Below are 16,848 nucleotides of genomic sequence, written 5' to 3'. Positions count from 1 at the left end.
AAAGCATAAAACACATAAACCAGATAAACACGCAAAGCCTACCTATTATAACGGGGAATCTAACTACAATCTAAAATGGGAAATATAAGAAAATAAACTTACATATTCTATCTATTATAATAGGGGACCTAATTACAACCTAAAGCAGGGAAAATATGATAAAATAAACCTATTTATCCTATATATTACATTTCAAAGTATTTAAATACCTCCTAAATAATTATAGAAATTAACTAAACAAATATAAAAAAATTTGAATGAACATTTGAATCAAATAAATAACGAAACATATAAAAATATACAAACACATAGGAGCACGTATGAGCACATAAGAGCACGTAATTGACATTGAAATAATAATAGAAGCACTTCCATTTTGAAGTAGTCAAATTGCCCTATTTATACTCAACATGAACAAAAGAATCATGGCATCAATTTAATTGAAAATAATAATAATGATAAAAATACTAAATTCACATTAATATGTCAAACATAAAGAAATTTAAGAATATCTAAAAATCACAAGTTAAATATATTCAAAAGTAATATAATTAACTATTAAAGAAAAGAAACAATTATAATAGAGAGAGTCAAATTCACTAGGGACTAAATTATAAAAATTGAAAAATGTTTGGGGTCAAAAATATATTTTCTAAAGTTTAAGGGTCAAAATTAAATAAAAATAAAAAATTTTGGGAATAAAATGCAATTAATTTAAGGACCTAAGTGAAAGAAAATTAACATTTTCTGAGTCACAATAAAATTACTCCAAAGATTAGGGGCTAAAGTGCAAATTCATTTTTCTACTTTTGTAAGAAAGGGCTTTGGGCCATTTATTTTTGTTTGCTTGGACCGTCTTCATAAAAAATAAACACAAGCCCAGATGAAAATCCAGAAAAACAAACCTCTAGCCCACCTGAAAATAAAGAAATTGGCACATCAAAAAATAGAACATTAGCCCATTCATTTTCTTTTCTTTCTTTTCTTTCTTCCTTCTCCCATTTTCTTCTTCTTCCACTCTGGCGGGCTAAAGCTTCAGCAGCTGCCGGCCATAGTAGCCACCGGCAGCGCCACTGTCGGACTGCCACCGGCCGCCAACAAATTCTCCGGTTGGAAAAAATTACCAAAATACACCCCCACTCGATTTTTCGCGTAGAATCAGTTTTTGGGTCTAGTTTTTACAAAAAAATGAACCGAAAGTGATGAAATAGCCAAAAAATAGTCTAGTTTTTATTTTTTCAAAGTCACTATAATCATCACTAAAATCATAAAACTTATACCAATACACTCCTTATGAATTTTACAACATAACTATGATCTGAAATCAATGAAAAGCAACAACAATGTAACAAAATTAAAACAATACAGTCCAAAAAATAAAAAAAATCCTTCAATGCTTTTAAGGCTCAAAAACTCCAATAACTTTGGATAACCAAACATTTTCTGACCTATACTAGCTAGTGGTCATCCATTTTGACAAAAAAAAATGCACAATATTCAGCTTTTTAATTCGTTTTTCCATTTTGGCATTTTATCAAACATGTAGCATGCATACACAAAAGCTATTTCTTTTCTCCTCAATCTAGTTCATGCCAGTGACGGAGCCAGGATTTTTTTTTTTTGGGGGCCAAAATTTTTTCCTAATAAAATTATCTTAATATATTGTGTTCAAAATAATTTCCTTTTATTTAAATATATGACATCTAAAAATATCAAATATTAAATTTAATTATAAAGGTATGTCTATTCATAAATATACGGTACAGTCATAACAAAAATTAACAAAAAAGATAACCTTTGATTAAATATCTTATAACATCACAAACCATCCAATTTACATATTATGAGAAGATGCTCTCCAATATGTCACCTATGCTATATATATATATATATATATATATATATATATATATATAACCTTGTAATATAAATGTAACTATTTTTAATTAAAAAAAGATAAAAGTTATGTTAGTATACTTTGAAATTTCAACATCTTTTCTTAGAAGTAAATTGAGCTCTACGTTCTTTCATAGAACTAAATTCATCTATGATTGAATCACTGGTAAAATTTTCAGCAACTTCCTTTTCTATATACACAGTTAGACAATCATTCAAGAAATTATCTTCCATCTTGTTTTGGAGCTTTGTCTTGATTATTTTTATAATTGAAAATGCCCGCTCTGAAGTTGCAGTTGATACAGGAAGAGTAAGAACAAGTCTAATCAATCTATCAATAACAGGATATATCACTGATTTTCTTGTCTTCACCAAGCCTTGACATAAACTCATTAATACCAGATAATTCTTGCAATTCAGGATGATTTGGAATGTCGAACTCAAAATGTTGAAGTTCTATTCTTAGACGTTCTAGTTCTTGCTCCATAAAATCATTTGGATAGAACTTCTCTGCAAGTTTACAAATATCATCAATTTTGAACAGCATAAATCCATTTCTAGGATTTAAAGCAGTGCTCAAAATAAGCAATTCCACGGTATGATCATTAAACCTGCTATGTAACTCTTGCAATTGATAATCAATTGTTGTAAGAAATATATCCACTCGATAATAATGCTCCACACTAATCTCATCATGATGACTTCGAGATCTACCACGTCTTGCAATATATTGAGCATTCATGCATGGGATATCAATTTGATGTTGCTCACAAAATAATTTAACATTCACAGAGAAATCATCCCATCCCAAATCTCGAAAATTCTTCAGTAGCTTTGTTGTGCTTGAGACAAGATGCAGTGCATTCAAAATATCTTGAGATTTATGTTGTAATGCTATACAAAGAAGATGAGTAATTTCCATAATGTCTTTCATAAGATGCAAAGTGAAAACAAGTTTAAAGGATAACAACTTATTCAAAGCAAAATTTGCATCTCCACGTTAAGAGTATGAACCTCCATCTACTGCAATGTTACTTAAACCCACACAAGTAGCATTGAACATTTTCAGTAAACTAGAAATAGAATCCAAATGAGAACCCCAACGAGTATCTCCAGCTCGTTTTAAAGTGCCAATTTGATTAAGCTCCATTCCAATTTCAAGTTCACCATTAGCAATCTTAGTAGCAACTTCAATTGCTTGAGCCTCCTTTAATTCATCATTACGTTTGTTAGATGCAGTAACAATGTTGATAATGAAAACTAAATTGGAGAAGAATTGGTGAACAGAAGCTACTTCTCTAGAAACTGCTACTAAATCAAGTTGAAGCCTATGAGCCAAACAATGAATGTAATAGGCATATGGATATTCATGGCAAATTAAAGCTTGCAAGCCATTCCATTCAAAGATGACTATATATATATATATATATATATATATATATATATATATATATATATATATATATATCAACTCTCATAATATAAATTAAAATTGAAAAAATTTAGGGGGGGCCAATTTTATTTTACACACATATTTACATATTATGAATTAAAATTCTCAAAACTTAGGGGGGGTCATGGCCCCCCTCTGCCCCTCCTTGGCTCCATCATTGGTTCATGCCATTTCCCAAATTTTCAGCAATACAACAACAACAATAAAAGACAGCAAAAGCAAGGAAACTAAACAAAAAAATGGGGAATACCTCAATCCAAGCAAGAGCTTCTCAGTCAAATTTTTGAAGGAACTCCCAAGCTTCACTCCTTTGTTGCTTGCTTTGTTGTGTTTGAGTTGTGTGTGGGTGTGTTGTGTGAATTGAAAAAAAGGGAGTGATAGAGCCGAGAGAGGGTGAGGGAGATTTCCTTCTTTTTGTGCGTGTTCGTCTGTTGAGGGAAAAAAAAAGGAAAAGCCGAGAGACAGAGCAGAGTTGGTAAGTTTATGTTGTTGTTAAAAATTCAGCGGGAAGCTTGGGAGTTGTTTGTTTACTGTGTTTATGTGTTGGCCGTTTGCCAATGAGTCGAGAGAGTCCAAGCAAATGAGTGGAATTTCTGTTAATCAAATGATGGGTTCCTCACCAAATGAAAAGAAAGATGTAGGGAGATATTGAGTGTAAAAATGAATCAATAGTGTATTTGGTCAAAAAGAAATAATTAGGGAGAGATTTTATCTTCTCTTTTTCTTCTTTTTCTTTTTGTTTCTTTCCTAAAACAAACCTGCAAAATGAAAAAAAATACACATTAAAATACAAGAAAATAAATAACTCATTAAATAAATAAAAAAATTCAAGAAAATGTTAAAAATTGACAAAAATTTGGTGTCTACATTTGACATATGTTAGATTAACCAATCCAAAAATTCCTAATTTAGGAGTTAGAGCTAAAAAGTGTGCATTTGTTGGATATGCTTTAACCAGTAAAGCTTTTAGATTTTATGACATAGAAAGTAACATTATAATAGAATCACTTGATGCAATTTTTCATGAAGATAAATTTCCATTGAAATTAAGAAATAGTGAGGGTGAAGAGGAAAAAATAATAAATGAAAGTGAAACTAGCTCTCCACATTTAAAAAATTTTGGAACTAATGAAAATTTGAGAAGAAGCAAAAGAGCCGGAGTAGAAAAAAAACTTTGGACCAGATTATTTAGTTTACAATGTAAATGGTGATCCAAAAACTATAGAAGAAGCCTTAAACTCACCTGATTTTGTTTTTTGAAAAGAAGCTATAAATGAATAGATGGAATTTTTATTGTCAAACAAAACTTGAAAGTTAGTTGATTTACCTACTGGTTGTAAAACTATTGGATACAAATGGGTACTTAGAAGAAAATTAAAACCAAATGGTACAATAGATAAATATAAAGCAAGACTTGTAGCTAAAGGCTTTAAGCAAAAGAAAACATAAACCTTTTTTATACTTATTCACCAGTAATAAGAGTTACATCAATAAGATTGCTTATAGCTATTGCTGCCAGTCATGATCTTAAAATTCATCAAATGGATGTAAAAACAACTTTTTTGAATGGAGATTTAAAAGAAGAAATATATATGGATCAACCATAAGGTTTTGTACAGCTTGGTCATGAAATTAAAGTTTGTAAGTTAACAAAATCTTTATGTGGTTTGAAACAAGCTCCTAAGCAGTGGCATGAAAAATTTGACAGGAGCATGATATCAAATAATTTTAAAATAAATGAAAGTGACAAATGTATTTACTATAAATCTATTGCAGATACTCATGTTATCCTATGCTTGTATGTTGATGATCTTTTAATTTTTGGGACTGAATTGAATATTATGGAAAATACCAAGGGGTTATTAAAATAATTTTGATATGAAAGATTTAGGTGAAACTAATGTAATACTTGGTATGAAAATTACTAGAACCCCTAGAGGAATTATGTTAAATCAAGCACATTATATTGAAAAAATACTTAAAATATAAGTATTATGATTGTAAACCAGTTTCCTCTCCTTTTGATTCTAGTGTGCATTTATATCCAACTAAGAATGATGCATTTGTGTTAAATCAACATGAATATGCAAGCATAATTGAAAGTTTGAGATATGCCATTGATTGTACTCGACCAGATATTGCTTATGCTGTAAATATTTTGAGTAGATTTACTAGTAAGCCTAGTTATGATCATTGGAATGCTATTACTAGTGTTATGAAATACCGTAAAGGTACTATAAATAATGGTTTATTTTATAAAAATTACCCTGCTGTTTTAGAAGGGTTTAGTAATGTAGATTAGAATTCTCAATCTGGTGACTCATTATCTACCACTGACTATATTTTTATTTTGGGTGGTGTAGCTGTGTGTTGGAGATCTAAAAAACAACACATTATTGCTAAATCTACTATGGAGCTTATAGCTTTACCTTCTGCCAGTGAAGAGGCCAGTTGGTTAAGGGATTTATTATCTGAAATTCCCGTTTGGAATAAACCTGTACCACCTATACTTTTACATTGTGATAATACTGCTGCAATTGGTAGAGTACAAATATTATAATGAAAAGTCCAGAGCTGTTAGAAGAAAACACAATACTGTGAGATCATATTTATGTGATGGTGCTATAAATATAAACCATGTGAGATCAAAAGAAAATCTCACTAATCCATTAACGAAAGCTTTAGCCAGAGAACAAATTTTTCAAACATCAAAAGGAATGAGACTTGAGCCTAAAGAAATTTTAAATTGGAATAATCTATGAAGATACAACAACCTACGGACTGGAGATCACAAGAACTAAGTCAGGGACAAACGAATCATAGATTGGTTTGGGTGAAAAACATGCATATATTATAAAAAAATTATTAAATCCCTTCCCATGGTGTAAAGCATGCTCGTGATTCTATAACGAAGAAAATGTCAAGATTTGATATAAATCTTTTAATGAGTTCTATAGCCCTTTATGGGTGGGATACCTTAGTCATAGGGGTATTCTTGATAGACTCACCTATATGAGTGTGGAAGTAAAGGGTGCTTCCTATGAAAATTTGGCTAATTCTCTAAAACACTCGTGAATCTGGGATAAAGCACAAGGCCGTAATGTGCTGGTTTAAGAAGCTTATTAATTAATATCTTGAATATCATGTGTGTAACATAACCTTACATATCTAAAAGTAGTCTTAGTTTCAAAACTTTAGTCCACTTTGACTCTAATATAAGGATTATGGAAACGCTAAATGAAGGTTTCAACACAATGCCACTTTCACTATGCATGATGTTCTCACTTTGTCCAAATTTCCTTTTTTATATCTTTCAGATTTTATTAAAACAAGTGGGGGAATGTTGGTGTATTTTAATAAAATCTTAATTATTTCTTGACTAAATCTTTACAAGGAGTTATAATAGAATTTATTTGGAAGTAATGGGAATTTTAATTTTGGGAGTTACAATGCATTTTGAATGGAGTTATTGTACAATTATTTGAATAAGAGCTATCAATGAATTATTTGGTCAAATTGAGTCTTTATAAGCCATTCAAATATGAATTAATTTTTAGGTTACAAATTCTACCAATTAGCTACAATTTAATATGAAAAAACCGTTATACATTGGACTTTCAACCGTTTTCTAAAGGTTTTGTAGCCTATAAATAGTGAAGTTCTTTGGAGAATTTCATACACACTTTTCTCAACAAAAGATAATTCTAAATATTATTCTTCTCACACTCATTTCTTTCTCCCTCGTTCTATTTTCTTTGGGCAAAGAAAGATATAGGGAAGCTTCTGCTTCTCTTGGTTGTGCAGATCAAAGAATAGCAACAACTATAGAGTTGGTTGTTATATCCTGGAAGCGATGCGTTAGACCTTTTGCATCGGTTTAAAAAATACCATAGGAGCGTGTATTGTCTTAAAGAGAGCGTCCTATGTACCTCAACCTTACTGAACTTTTTAGTAGTTGTCAAATTCAAGGTAGTTAGTTTGAAGATCAGAATTTGTTCGTGTACTCTCCTCCAGCACCAATTGAACAGAAGTGTTTGAACAGGTGGGGGTTCAAACTCTACCCGCAGAAAAAAAAAATCCAAGGGTGGTGTCATAGTACCCCCTTGGTGGAGTTAGGTTTACATACCTACTAGTCCCTAACACACAAGGCTTTCTTTGGACACAAGGCTTCTTTGGCTCCCCTTCCCCTGTAGATTAGGATAGAATGTGTTATACAATTATTATCGTTACTGGGAAAAAAAAACAGAAGTGTCTGAAAAGCTTTTTCAAGTAGACTACCAAATTTTTGTCACACATGCACTCTTATCAGGTCGGTGTTACAACAATATGATGCTTTCTTAGAAATCCATGCTGTATATATTAGACCAAAATTTTTACGGTTGATCTGAGAATTTTAAACCTTACGAGAGTGCTTTTCCTCCTTGGGTGCATCCTTTCCAGGCATCTCCTTTGGCTTTGCCCTCTCCATCTCCCTAAATGGAACCAAGCATGCCATTATACGGTTGCTTAATGTTAAAATGAGATAACAGGCTCCTTCAAAAAGTAAATTTAAGAAAACCAAAGATATCAATGTAGCAAACAAGAACATATGCAGCTGCGTTAGATATCACCATCAGTTCAAATTCAGTTGCTCTTCCCACTAAATACATACTAAGTAAGAATTATTTGGGCGACACAGCCAAGTGTTCCCCTGCTCACATGGAGTTCCTATCTCATCCAAAATATTTGGGCCAACCTTCGATCACCATTTTGTTCTTTTTTACATGTATAAGTAAGCAAGTGCTTTAACTGTGTTCTTCAGGTCTCCAAGTGTAATGCAAGAACAATAGAATAGTTTCTCGGTTTAAAAGAAATGCTAATGAGAAAAAACTTTTATTCCTTCCATGGAAGGATCAGGCAGTCACATGCTAATCTGAAATGCCTAACTACAAGCAAAACTTAATGCCCAAAAACTATACAGCCCCAGCAAAAGAAATCTGCCCAACAAGAATAAATCATCATAATTTAGCTACCACTAGCGACCAAATTAGGTTCGACTTGGTCTACACAACAAATCAATCATCGAGAATGACATTTCAGCAAAGTTTTTTGGAACTTTTCGTGCCTTTTTACTCGAACATAATTGAACATGCAACTCGGATGAAATATTTGTTGTCTTAGTTCAAGAAACAAACACTTCAACTGCTGAATTAAACTTCTTCCACAACCAAGTTTAAGCTGTTAAAATGTGGAAACGTCAAAAGAGTAAAACCAAATAACTATTTTCCTCATATTATGACAAAACCTAATCCACAGAAGGGAAAAGAGTGACTAGTTATCCAGACTTTCAATTAGGAAGCATGTGGTCTAAAAAAGCTAAATAGCAACAGCATTTGCGTCAGAAATGGATAAAAAAATTGATATTTCAAATGAGAGAAGTAAAATTTTTTGATTTAATCTCTTTGTTGAGTTGGGTATTAAAACAAAGGGCCAATGAGTACAAGAGAATATCAGGGATAAATACTTTGCAGCAGAAGCAGACTCTTCCTCAAGCCAATGGCGTATCTGTCGGACGTTGTGTCTGAAGATGGTGGCAGATTGCTTGACGTCACTCCTAAGCAGCAGAATCATAGCACTGATACGGCCACCGTGAGTATGAAGTTGGTTAAGGCCATTTGACTGATTGTCTTGATTCACTTGCACAACCGTATCTTCAATGCAGAAACTAACAGTAATCATCAAGCTACAAAAAATGTTGCAACACAAAAAGGTACCTCAGGAATCTTCAACCTTGCATAAAAAGCATGCATCAAATAAAAAAAAAGAGCCTTTAAGTCCTTTTTGAAGCAAGCAATCACAAAGACTAAACAAGAGCATTTAAGACCAACCAAAAAAAGAAAAAAAACTAATCTTTAAGAATACTATTTTCCAAGAATAAGGTCTGCACTGAGAAGAAAGGTAGTTTTAAATATTGAAGGCTTTTAGCACAATTTTCCCTAGTTTTGATAACGTGACTATATACTCTCCTTAATCAAGCATGTTGAGTAGTCAATACTACCTCCAAGAACAGTAAACAACACAATCAGGTCACAATACAACTTTGGCGTCCAAACTGAAACCTTTCCACCTATAAAACCTCTTTAGTCCCAATTCATGGCCAACCGATGTATGAATATGGTGCCTACAATCTTCAAGGGGCATATAGTACCTTGACCATGAATTTAGCATAAACTGCTGTCCAATGAAAGATCCCAGCTTTTCCAAAATGTGTATGTTGGAAATTTGTCGGAAAAGATGGTGTCAATAACTAGTCAATTATTGGGATCAGTTATGGTGGATTTGTGGTGTAACAAAACGAAGGCCCTGTGTGACATTGACTGCCTCTCTGAGGGAGTCGTGTGAATCGCAATGGAAGGAGCAGAAAAGCAAAAAGGGGAGGGGAAAACAAGGAGAAGAAGTCCATTTCTTGGAAATCCACTTTGAAGCCGATTTTTAAGAAACCCATTCCTATTCTCATGTAAATCAGGTAAAAGTATCGATTTTTCGCTGTTTGGAATTAAAAACACCAATATTAAATAAAAATAGCTCCACAGGACAAACATAAATAAGCTGCAAATATCACACAGCAATTTCAAAGGAAAGTATCAGCAAGATTTCATGGCAAATTCATAACAAAAGCAAGAAAGCTAATCCCTGACTCCATGTGCTAAAGAAATCAACAGGCAAGAAACTATAACAAAGCCCTGACTATTTCAATTTACATAAAAAACTTTAATTTTGATGAACAAAAAATTAAGAAACAAACTTGACCAAGAGCAGGCTATGTGGAGGCCTTAGGTCATTCACGGCGACTTACAGGAGGAACTGTCGGATTGACGGCGACGAGGAGGCTGGAGAGGTCGGGGGAACCAGGGCTCAGATGGGAATAGCCGGGGTAGGGGTGGCTGAAACTTTTACCAAACTCCTTTAAACATTTCTTAAAAGGGCAAAGAAGAAAGAAATCAAAAAATGGAGAAAAGGACAGGGAAAAAATTTTTTTTCCAAATACTGGTATTTTTTTTTGGTCTGCCTGCCAATCAATGGTCACAGGAGGCTTATTTATTAGTAAAACATTTCTAAATAATAAAACGAAGAGGGCGTTGCTTTCCAAATTTCCCCTGTGTGTTTGGATGGAAATGTTTTGAAATAAAATAATTTTGCTTTCCAAATTACAATTACTTTTTTATCTCATACGCATCACATCATAACAAATATTACAGTAACTATTTCATATAAATCTTTCAAATAAACTCCTATCCTACATTGAAATGTACAATTATTTGCAGATAATATGAAAAGTAGCATGAGAAAAGGGAGATAGAAAGAAAAGAAATTAAAAGTAAACAAAGGCGATAAAGGTAATTAACATAACAACAGTACATTTGATCGAGTATATATATATATATATATATATATATACCATTTAGGTATAAAGGTTTTTTTCGAGGGAACATTTAGGTATAAAATTAAGTGCCTAAAATTTATTAAACAGCATTTAGGTATAAATTTAAGGAGGGCTTAGTGCATTTAACGAAAAGGGGGAAAAACAATGAACCAATAACCCAAATTTGTTCATTTTTGGCACAATTTCTTTTTCTTGGTAGAGTCAATCACCCCAGTTTGGGGCTTCTTCCCTTACCTGTCACAAAGTCTACTATAATTCTACAGCTCATTATATGTCGGAATCTGGATTGTAGATTTTTTAGCTGCGAAACTACTTAGTTACAAATGTCGAACGAAAACTTCAAAAGACAGATTTCGAAGGCAATTAAAAATTTGTGGGGAAGATAGATAAGGCCTTACTCCGAAGCTTACTGATACAATCCTTATTTCACTAACAAATCTCTTAATAATGAATGATTACAGAGGTATCATTGTAGGAGCAACAAAGAGTCGGTCACTTTCATTGATCTAAATCAGAGAATCTACAGAGTCCTAAACCAATTGACTCGGTGGTCTATGAGGCCTAGGTGCATTGGGATTTCCCTGCTCATAGAAAACCCGTAGAAGAGAGACTGCTTCTGATGCTATTATTCCTCCTTGGCACTTGAAACCCCTCCTCGAAGGATCTTCAGAATGCAGTGACAATATCGATCCACAACCTCCAAATTTATCATTTGCACAGCCATAATACACTTGTTTTATACCAAGCATTGATAAGGCTGCAGCACACATAATGCACGGCTCGCATGTGACATAAAGGGTGCAGTTTGAAAACTTTTCAGCAACTTGATCCTTTGAAAGTCCATTTTCTCGCCATTGGTCCAAAAGCACATCAATGGCTTCCATCTCTGCATGCCTCGTAGCATTTCGGCTCTCAGTGGTTCGATTTCTTCCAGAGGCAATAATATTATTTCCTTCATCCACAATGACACAGCCAACAGGAACTTCAAGGTTATCTAAAGCAAGCTTTGCTTGGTGGAATGCAAACTTCATAAATGCTTCGGTATCTGGCACCATCTCCATCTGCAGTCTTTCTGTGACTGCAAGTACCGACATGTATATAGTTGAAGATGGCTGACAAAAAGGGGCAGAAGAAGAAAACAAAAGGAAAATGCATTAAAATGCATCTATCAGCCACTTAAGTAACGATTTTCTTCTTAGGAAAAAGATTATTTTTCTTTCTTTACTTTGAAAATCACATTATACCACAATTACAAAGCAAAATTTGAGTTCAAAATGCATATTACACTTGTCACATAAAAAAAATACACTTTAACAAAATGCAATTTTTTGATCAAATTAGTGTGCAATACTTGGAAATTGTGACTCAAATTTACTAAATGCAAGTGGGGTTTTAGAAAATTAAGTAAAGGAATCAACTTTCTCCAATAGTAATAAGTATATAGAAAACCCAGACAGGTAAACGAAGTTACATGCTTGATTCACTCAAAAAAGAAGAAGAAAAAAAAGACAAATGCAACTAGACATCAAATAAGGAAGTGAGAGATAGCAGCCCAATAAATTCAATAACAATCTAATGCTAATCTGGAAGTTTTCCGAGTTAGTGTGTAGCTAATGATTAATTACACGAATTAAGTAAGAAACGGATGCTAGTGTTTTGGTGGTATGCCAGTAGCAAAAAGAAGAGAGTATAGCAAGGAAGAGAAATTGCCGGTGGCCGATTGAACTTTGAGAGATTGGAGACTTCCAGCGAGAAAGGTGAGAGAGACTAACTGATGGAACCAAAGGAGGCCACAAGAGGAGCAGGGTAAGTTAGGGAGGGCATCTTCTTTTGAAACCGAAAAGTTTTATTCCTACTTATTGATCGGTATAGGCTTTATAGCCTAATTTAAGCCAAATCTTGTTAAAAAAAATAATTGCAGTTTTAGTCATATGACGACGGTTCCAAAAAAAAAAAAGTCATATGACGAAAAGTTGGATTAGATGATAAAATAGAAAGAATTATAAATAGGAAATATCCAAAAATTACATTGAAATTTATCATATGTGCTGCAAAAAGTAAAGGCAGGAAGGGTTTTTTTTGGGGCGGCCGTGGGGGGAAGGGGGTTGCTTTGAGCAGGATAGTAATGGTCAATAATATATATTCAGATTGCCTATTTTATTCTAATTAGCAACCAAAACCCAATATATATATATATATATATGTGTGTGTGTGTGCAAAATTAAAAGAAAAGAAATAACATGTAGTAGTTCCATATATCTAATCAGTAAACGTTGTCAATAAGTCCGCCTGCTTTTACTTTTGCTCAGCTTCATTATCTTGCCACTAGCTCTTAAAACTTACAAGGGCCACACGACTCCTTATTTCACGCCAAAGAAGTATCAATTCGGTTCTCTCTGTCTCTTTTTCTCTTAACTCCAAAAGAGGGCAAATTGATTTTCGCAGGAAGTTTTACATGCTTTTTAGATGATTTTGTAGCTGATGATCATCTGAAAATCAACCAACCGCCATCAACCAGGAAAAGAAAGATAGAGGAAAAGGCAAGAGAAATGAGCAAAGGAAAGAAGGATGACGCCTAATGTTTGCACTGTTTTGATGTTTGAACAAAATGCAGTTGAAGAGAAGCAATAATGTTAGAAACTGGAAAACTCTCTGCGTGATATTATTGTCTCTGTGGAGCGTTTGCAGCCATGGTTATTGCAAGGAAGAAATCACTTTAGACGGACATGAAAAACGGAGTTGTACTAGATCAGTGTTTAGTGTTGGCATGAAGTTCTATTGACATGATATGATATAATTGTGACAAGTAAATGGAAAACAACTGAATTTGTATTTTCATGGCAATAATTTTAATTTAGCTTTAGCTTCTCTAACAGAAATATCAAGTGTTTAACTACATTTTACAACGTTGATTTCAATACAGCAAACTTGATCTACATCTTTCATCCGTTATGAATAGCAGATCATAAGCTGCAGTAATCTCGACATTGTTACTCTATTCTTCAGTTTTCACTCTTCATAAATAATTCCCACCAAAAAAAATAAAGAAACCAGCGAGTAAGACAACTTGGAAGTTAACATCAAATTCCCTGCTCGGTATGATGCGAACACTTACTTCACTGTTATATAAACTAGGGAATAATAACAGATGTTGTAGCTGGAAATTTGTTGGCTGTACCAAAACCGTCTGCCATGATTTACAGTAATGGTATAGCATCATCCAAAGCAAGAGTTTTTCAAATACTATAAAAATTTTTAAAAAGTACTCTAAAAGTAGTTTAAATTTTTTTTAATGTTTGAAAAATATCCCAAAATATATTCTAAAAACTTTATTACTTTTAAATACCCCAAAATATATTCTAAAAAATCCCAAAATATACTATAAAAACTCTGCTACAGTAACATTTTTCAAAAACACCCCCAAAAACAGTTAATCCAAACGAAGTATTTTTGCAAGAATAAGGTCTCCGCTGAGAGGAAAGGTAGTATTAAATACTTAAGGCTTTTAGCACAACTGTCCCTAGTTTTGATAACGTGACTATATACTCTTCTTAATCAAGCATGTTAAGTACTAAATACTACCTCCAAGAACAGTAAACAACATAATCAGGTCACAATACAACTTTGGCGTCCAAAACTGAAACCTTTTCACCTATAAAACCTCTATAATCCCAATTCACGGCCAACCGATGTATGAATATGATGCCTACAATCTTCAAGGGGGCATATAGTACTTTGCCCATGAATTTAGCATACACTGCTGTCCAATGAAAGATCCCAGCTTTTCCAAAATGAAATGTATATGTTGGAAATTTGTAGGAAAAGATGGTGTCAATAATTACTCAATTATCGGGATCAGTTATGGTGGATTTGTGGTGTACCAAAACGAAGGCCCCCGTGTTTGAATGCCTCTCTTAGGGAGTCGTGTGAATTGCAAAAGGAAAAAGCAAGAGCAGAAAAGCAAAGAGGGGAGGGGGTAAAACGGAGAAGAAATCCGTTTCTGAAATCCACTTTGAAGTCGATTTTTAAGAAACCCATTCCTATTCTCATGTAAATTAGATAAAAGTGTCGATTTTTTGCTATTTGGAATTAAAAACAGCAATAATAAATAAAAATAGCTCCACAGGACAAACATAAATAAGCTGCAAATATCACACGGCAAGTTCAAAGGAAAGTTTCAGCAAGATTTCATGGCAAATTCATAACAAAAAGCAAGAAAGCTAATCCCTGACTCCATGTGCTAAAGAAATCAACAGGCAAGAAACTGTAACAAAGCCCTGACTATTTCAATTTACATAAAAAAACTTTAATTTTGATGAACAAAAAGTTAAGAAACAAACTTGACCAAGAGCAGGCGATGTGGAGGCCTTAGGTCATTCACGGCGACTTACAGGAGGAAACGTCGGATTGACGGCGACGAGGAGTCTGGAGAGGTCGGGGGAACCAGGGCTCAGATGGGAGTAGCCCGGGCAGGGGTGGCTGAAACTTTAGTCCTTTAAACAGTTTTTAAAGGGAAAAGAAGAAAGAAATCAGAAAATGGAGAAAAGGATAGGGAAAATTTTTCCAAAAACTGGGATTTTTTTTGGTCTGCCTACCCATCAATGGCCACAGGACGCTTATTTATTAGTAAAATATTTCTAAATAATGAAACGAAGAGGGAGTTGCTTTCCAAATTTCCCAGGTGTGTTTGGATTGAAATATTGTGAAATAAAATAATTTGCTTTTCAAATTTTAATTACTTTTTTATTTCACATACATCACATCACTATTATTTCAAATAAATCTTTCAAATAAACTCCTATCCTACACTAAAATGTACAATTATTTACAGATAATATGAAAAGTAGCATGAGAAAAGGGAGATAGAAAGAAAAGAAATTAAAAGTAAACAAAGGCGATAAAGGTAATTAACATAACAACGGTACATTTGATCGAGTATATATATATATATATACATATATATATATATATCATTTAGGTATAAAGGTTTTTTTTTAGGGAACATTTAGGTATAAAATTAAGTGCCTAAAAATTATTAAACAGCATTTAGGTATAAATTTAAGGAGGGCTTAGTGCATTTAACGAAAAGGGGGAAAAACAATGAACCAATAACCCAAATTTGTTCATTTTTGGCGCAATTTCTTTTTCTTGGCAGAGTCAATCACCCCAATTTGGGGCTTCTTCCCTTGTCACAAAGTCTACTATAATTCTACAGCTCATTATATGTCGGAATCTGGATTGTAGGTTTTTTAGCTGCGAAACTACTTAGTTACAAATGTCGAACGAAAACTTCAAAAGACAGATTTCGAAGGCAATTAAAAATTTGTGGGGAAGATAGATAAGGCCTTACTTCGAAGCTTACTGATGCAATCCTTATTTCACTAACAAATCTCTTAATAATGAATGATTACAGAGGTATCATTTTAGGAACAAGAAAGAGTCGATCACTTTCATTGATCTAAATCAGAGAATCTACACAGTCCTAAGCCAATTGACTCGGTGGTCTATAAGGCCTAGGTGCATTGGGATTTCCCTGCTCATAGAAAGCCCGTAGAAGAGAGACTGCTTTTGATGCTATTATTCCTCCTTGGCACTTGAAACCCCTCCTCGAATGATCTCCAGAATGCAGTGACTATATCGATCCACAGCCTCCAAAATTATCATTTGCACTGCCACAATACACTTGTTTTATACCAAGCAATGATAAGGCTGCAACACACATAATGCACGGCTCGCATGTGACATAAAGGGTGCGACCAAATTATCCGATCGGCCACTAAACTTTTACAATCGTCGAGTTTTGGTCACTCAACTATTAAAAGTCTAGTTTTGGCCACTAAAATGTATAAAGTTAAGACGCGAGATCATTCTGTTAGATTTAACTGTTAAGTTCGTCGATCTGTCTGTCCGCGTGATTTCCAAAACAAAAGACAGGATCAATTTAACAAGTTTAACGAACCTCTCCCTTCGAGTACTTAGTTCCTGAAACGAACAGAATACTTGGAGTGAGAACTAGAGTAGCTACAGTAACAAAATTGAAAGCTAGAGAGGTTTCGAGAGAAGAAAAATATTCATT

General features: G+C 33.6%; 3 protein-coding genes across 25 annotated transcripts; all 3 read right to left on the bottom strand.

Annotated features, from left to right (window-relative positions):
- Positions 1-357: 357 nt before the first annotated feature.
- LOC113727103 (uncharacterized) lies at positions 358-10,401 on the bottom strand. Of its 20 annotated transcripts, none has more exons than XM_072075619.1 (6): positions 10,185-10,396; positions 8,853-9,071; positions 7,754-7,821; positions 7,476-7,536; positions 3,600-4,107; positions 358-1,171 (listed from the first exon to the last, which is right to left on the bottom strand). In XM_072075619.1, the coding sequence occupies exons 2-5, from the start codon at positions 9,065-9,067 to the stop codon at positions 3,966-3,968; spliced, it is 486 nt and encodes a 161-aa protein (XP_071931720.1). In that variant the 5' UTR covers positions 9,068-9,071; positions 10,185-10,396; the 3' UTR covers positions 358-1,171; positions 3,600-3,965. The 20 variants fall into 20 exon arrangements, 13 of the variants coding, with proteins under 13 accessions (XP_071931720.1, XP_071931716.1, XP_071931719.1 ...); XM_072075615.1 differs by lacking the exon at positions 358-1,171 and adding an exon at positions 2,111-2,406; XM_072075618.1 differs by lacking the exon at positions 358-1,171 and adding an exon at positions 2,479-2,790.
- LOC140035584 (uncharacterized) lies at positions 2,231-2,818 on the bottom strand. The gene has a single exon (XM_072076869.1). The coding sequence runs from the start codon at positions 2,816-2,818 to the stop codon at positions 2,231-2,233; it is 588 nt and encodes a 195-aa protein (XP_071932970.1).
- Positions 10,402-11,166: 765 nt separating the features above from the next.
- Positions 11,167-15,385, bottom strand: LOC113727102 (tRNA-specific adenosine deaminase TAD2-like). Of its 4 annotated transcripts, none has more exons than XM_027251089.2 (2): positions 15,113-15,385; positions 11,167-11,884 (listed from the first exon to the last, which is right to left on the bottom strand). In XM_027251089.2, the coding sequence occupies exon 2, from the start codon at positions 11,864-11,866 to the stop codon at positions 11,303-11,305; it is 564 nt and encodes a 187-aa protein (XP_027106890.1). In that variant the 5' UTR covers positions 11,867-11,884; positions 15,113-15,385; the 3' UTR covers positions 11,167-11,302. The 4 variants fall into 4 exon arrangements, with proteins under 4 accessions (XP_027106890.1, XP_027106889.1, XP_027106892.1 ...); XM_027251088.2 differs by having other exon boundaries at positions 15,164-15,385; XM_027251091.2 differs by having other exon boundaries at positions 11,167-11,850; positions 15,164-15,385.
- Positions 15,386-16,848: the final 1,463 nt, after the last annotated feature.

This window comes from Coffea arabica, chromosome 2c (genome assembly GCF_036785885.1).
Source record: "Coffea arabica cultivar ET-39 chromosome 2c, Coffea Arabica ET-39 HiFi, whole genome shotgun sequence".
NCBI classification, from domain to species: domain Eukaryota; kingdom Viridiplantae; phylum Streptophyta; class Magnoliopsida; order Gentianales; family Rubiaceae; genus Coffea; species Coffea arabica.
This window is presented reverse-complemented; position numbering and strand designations above follow the sequence as displayed.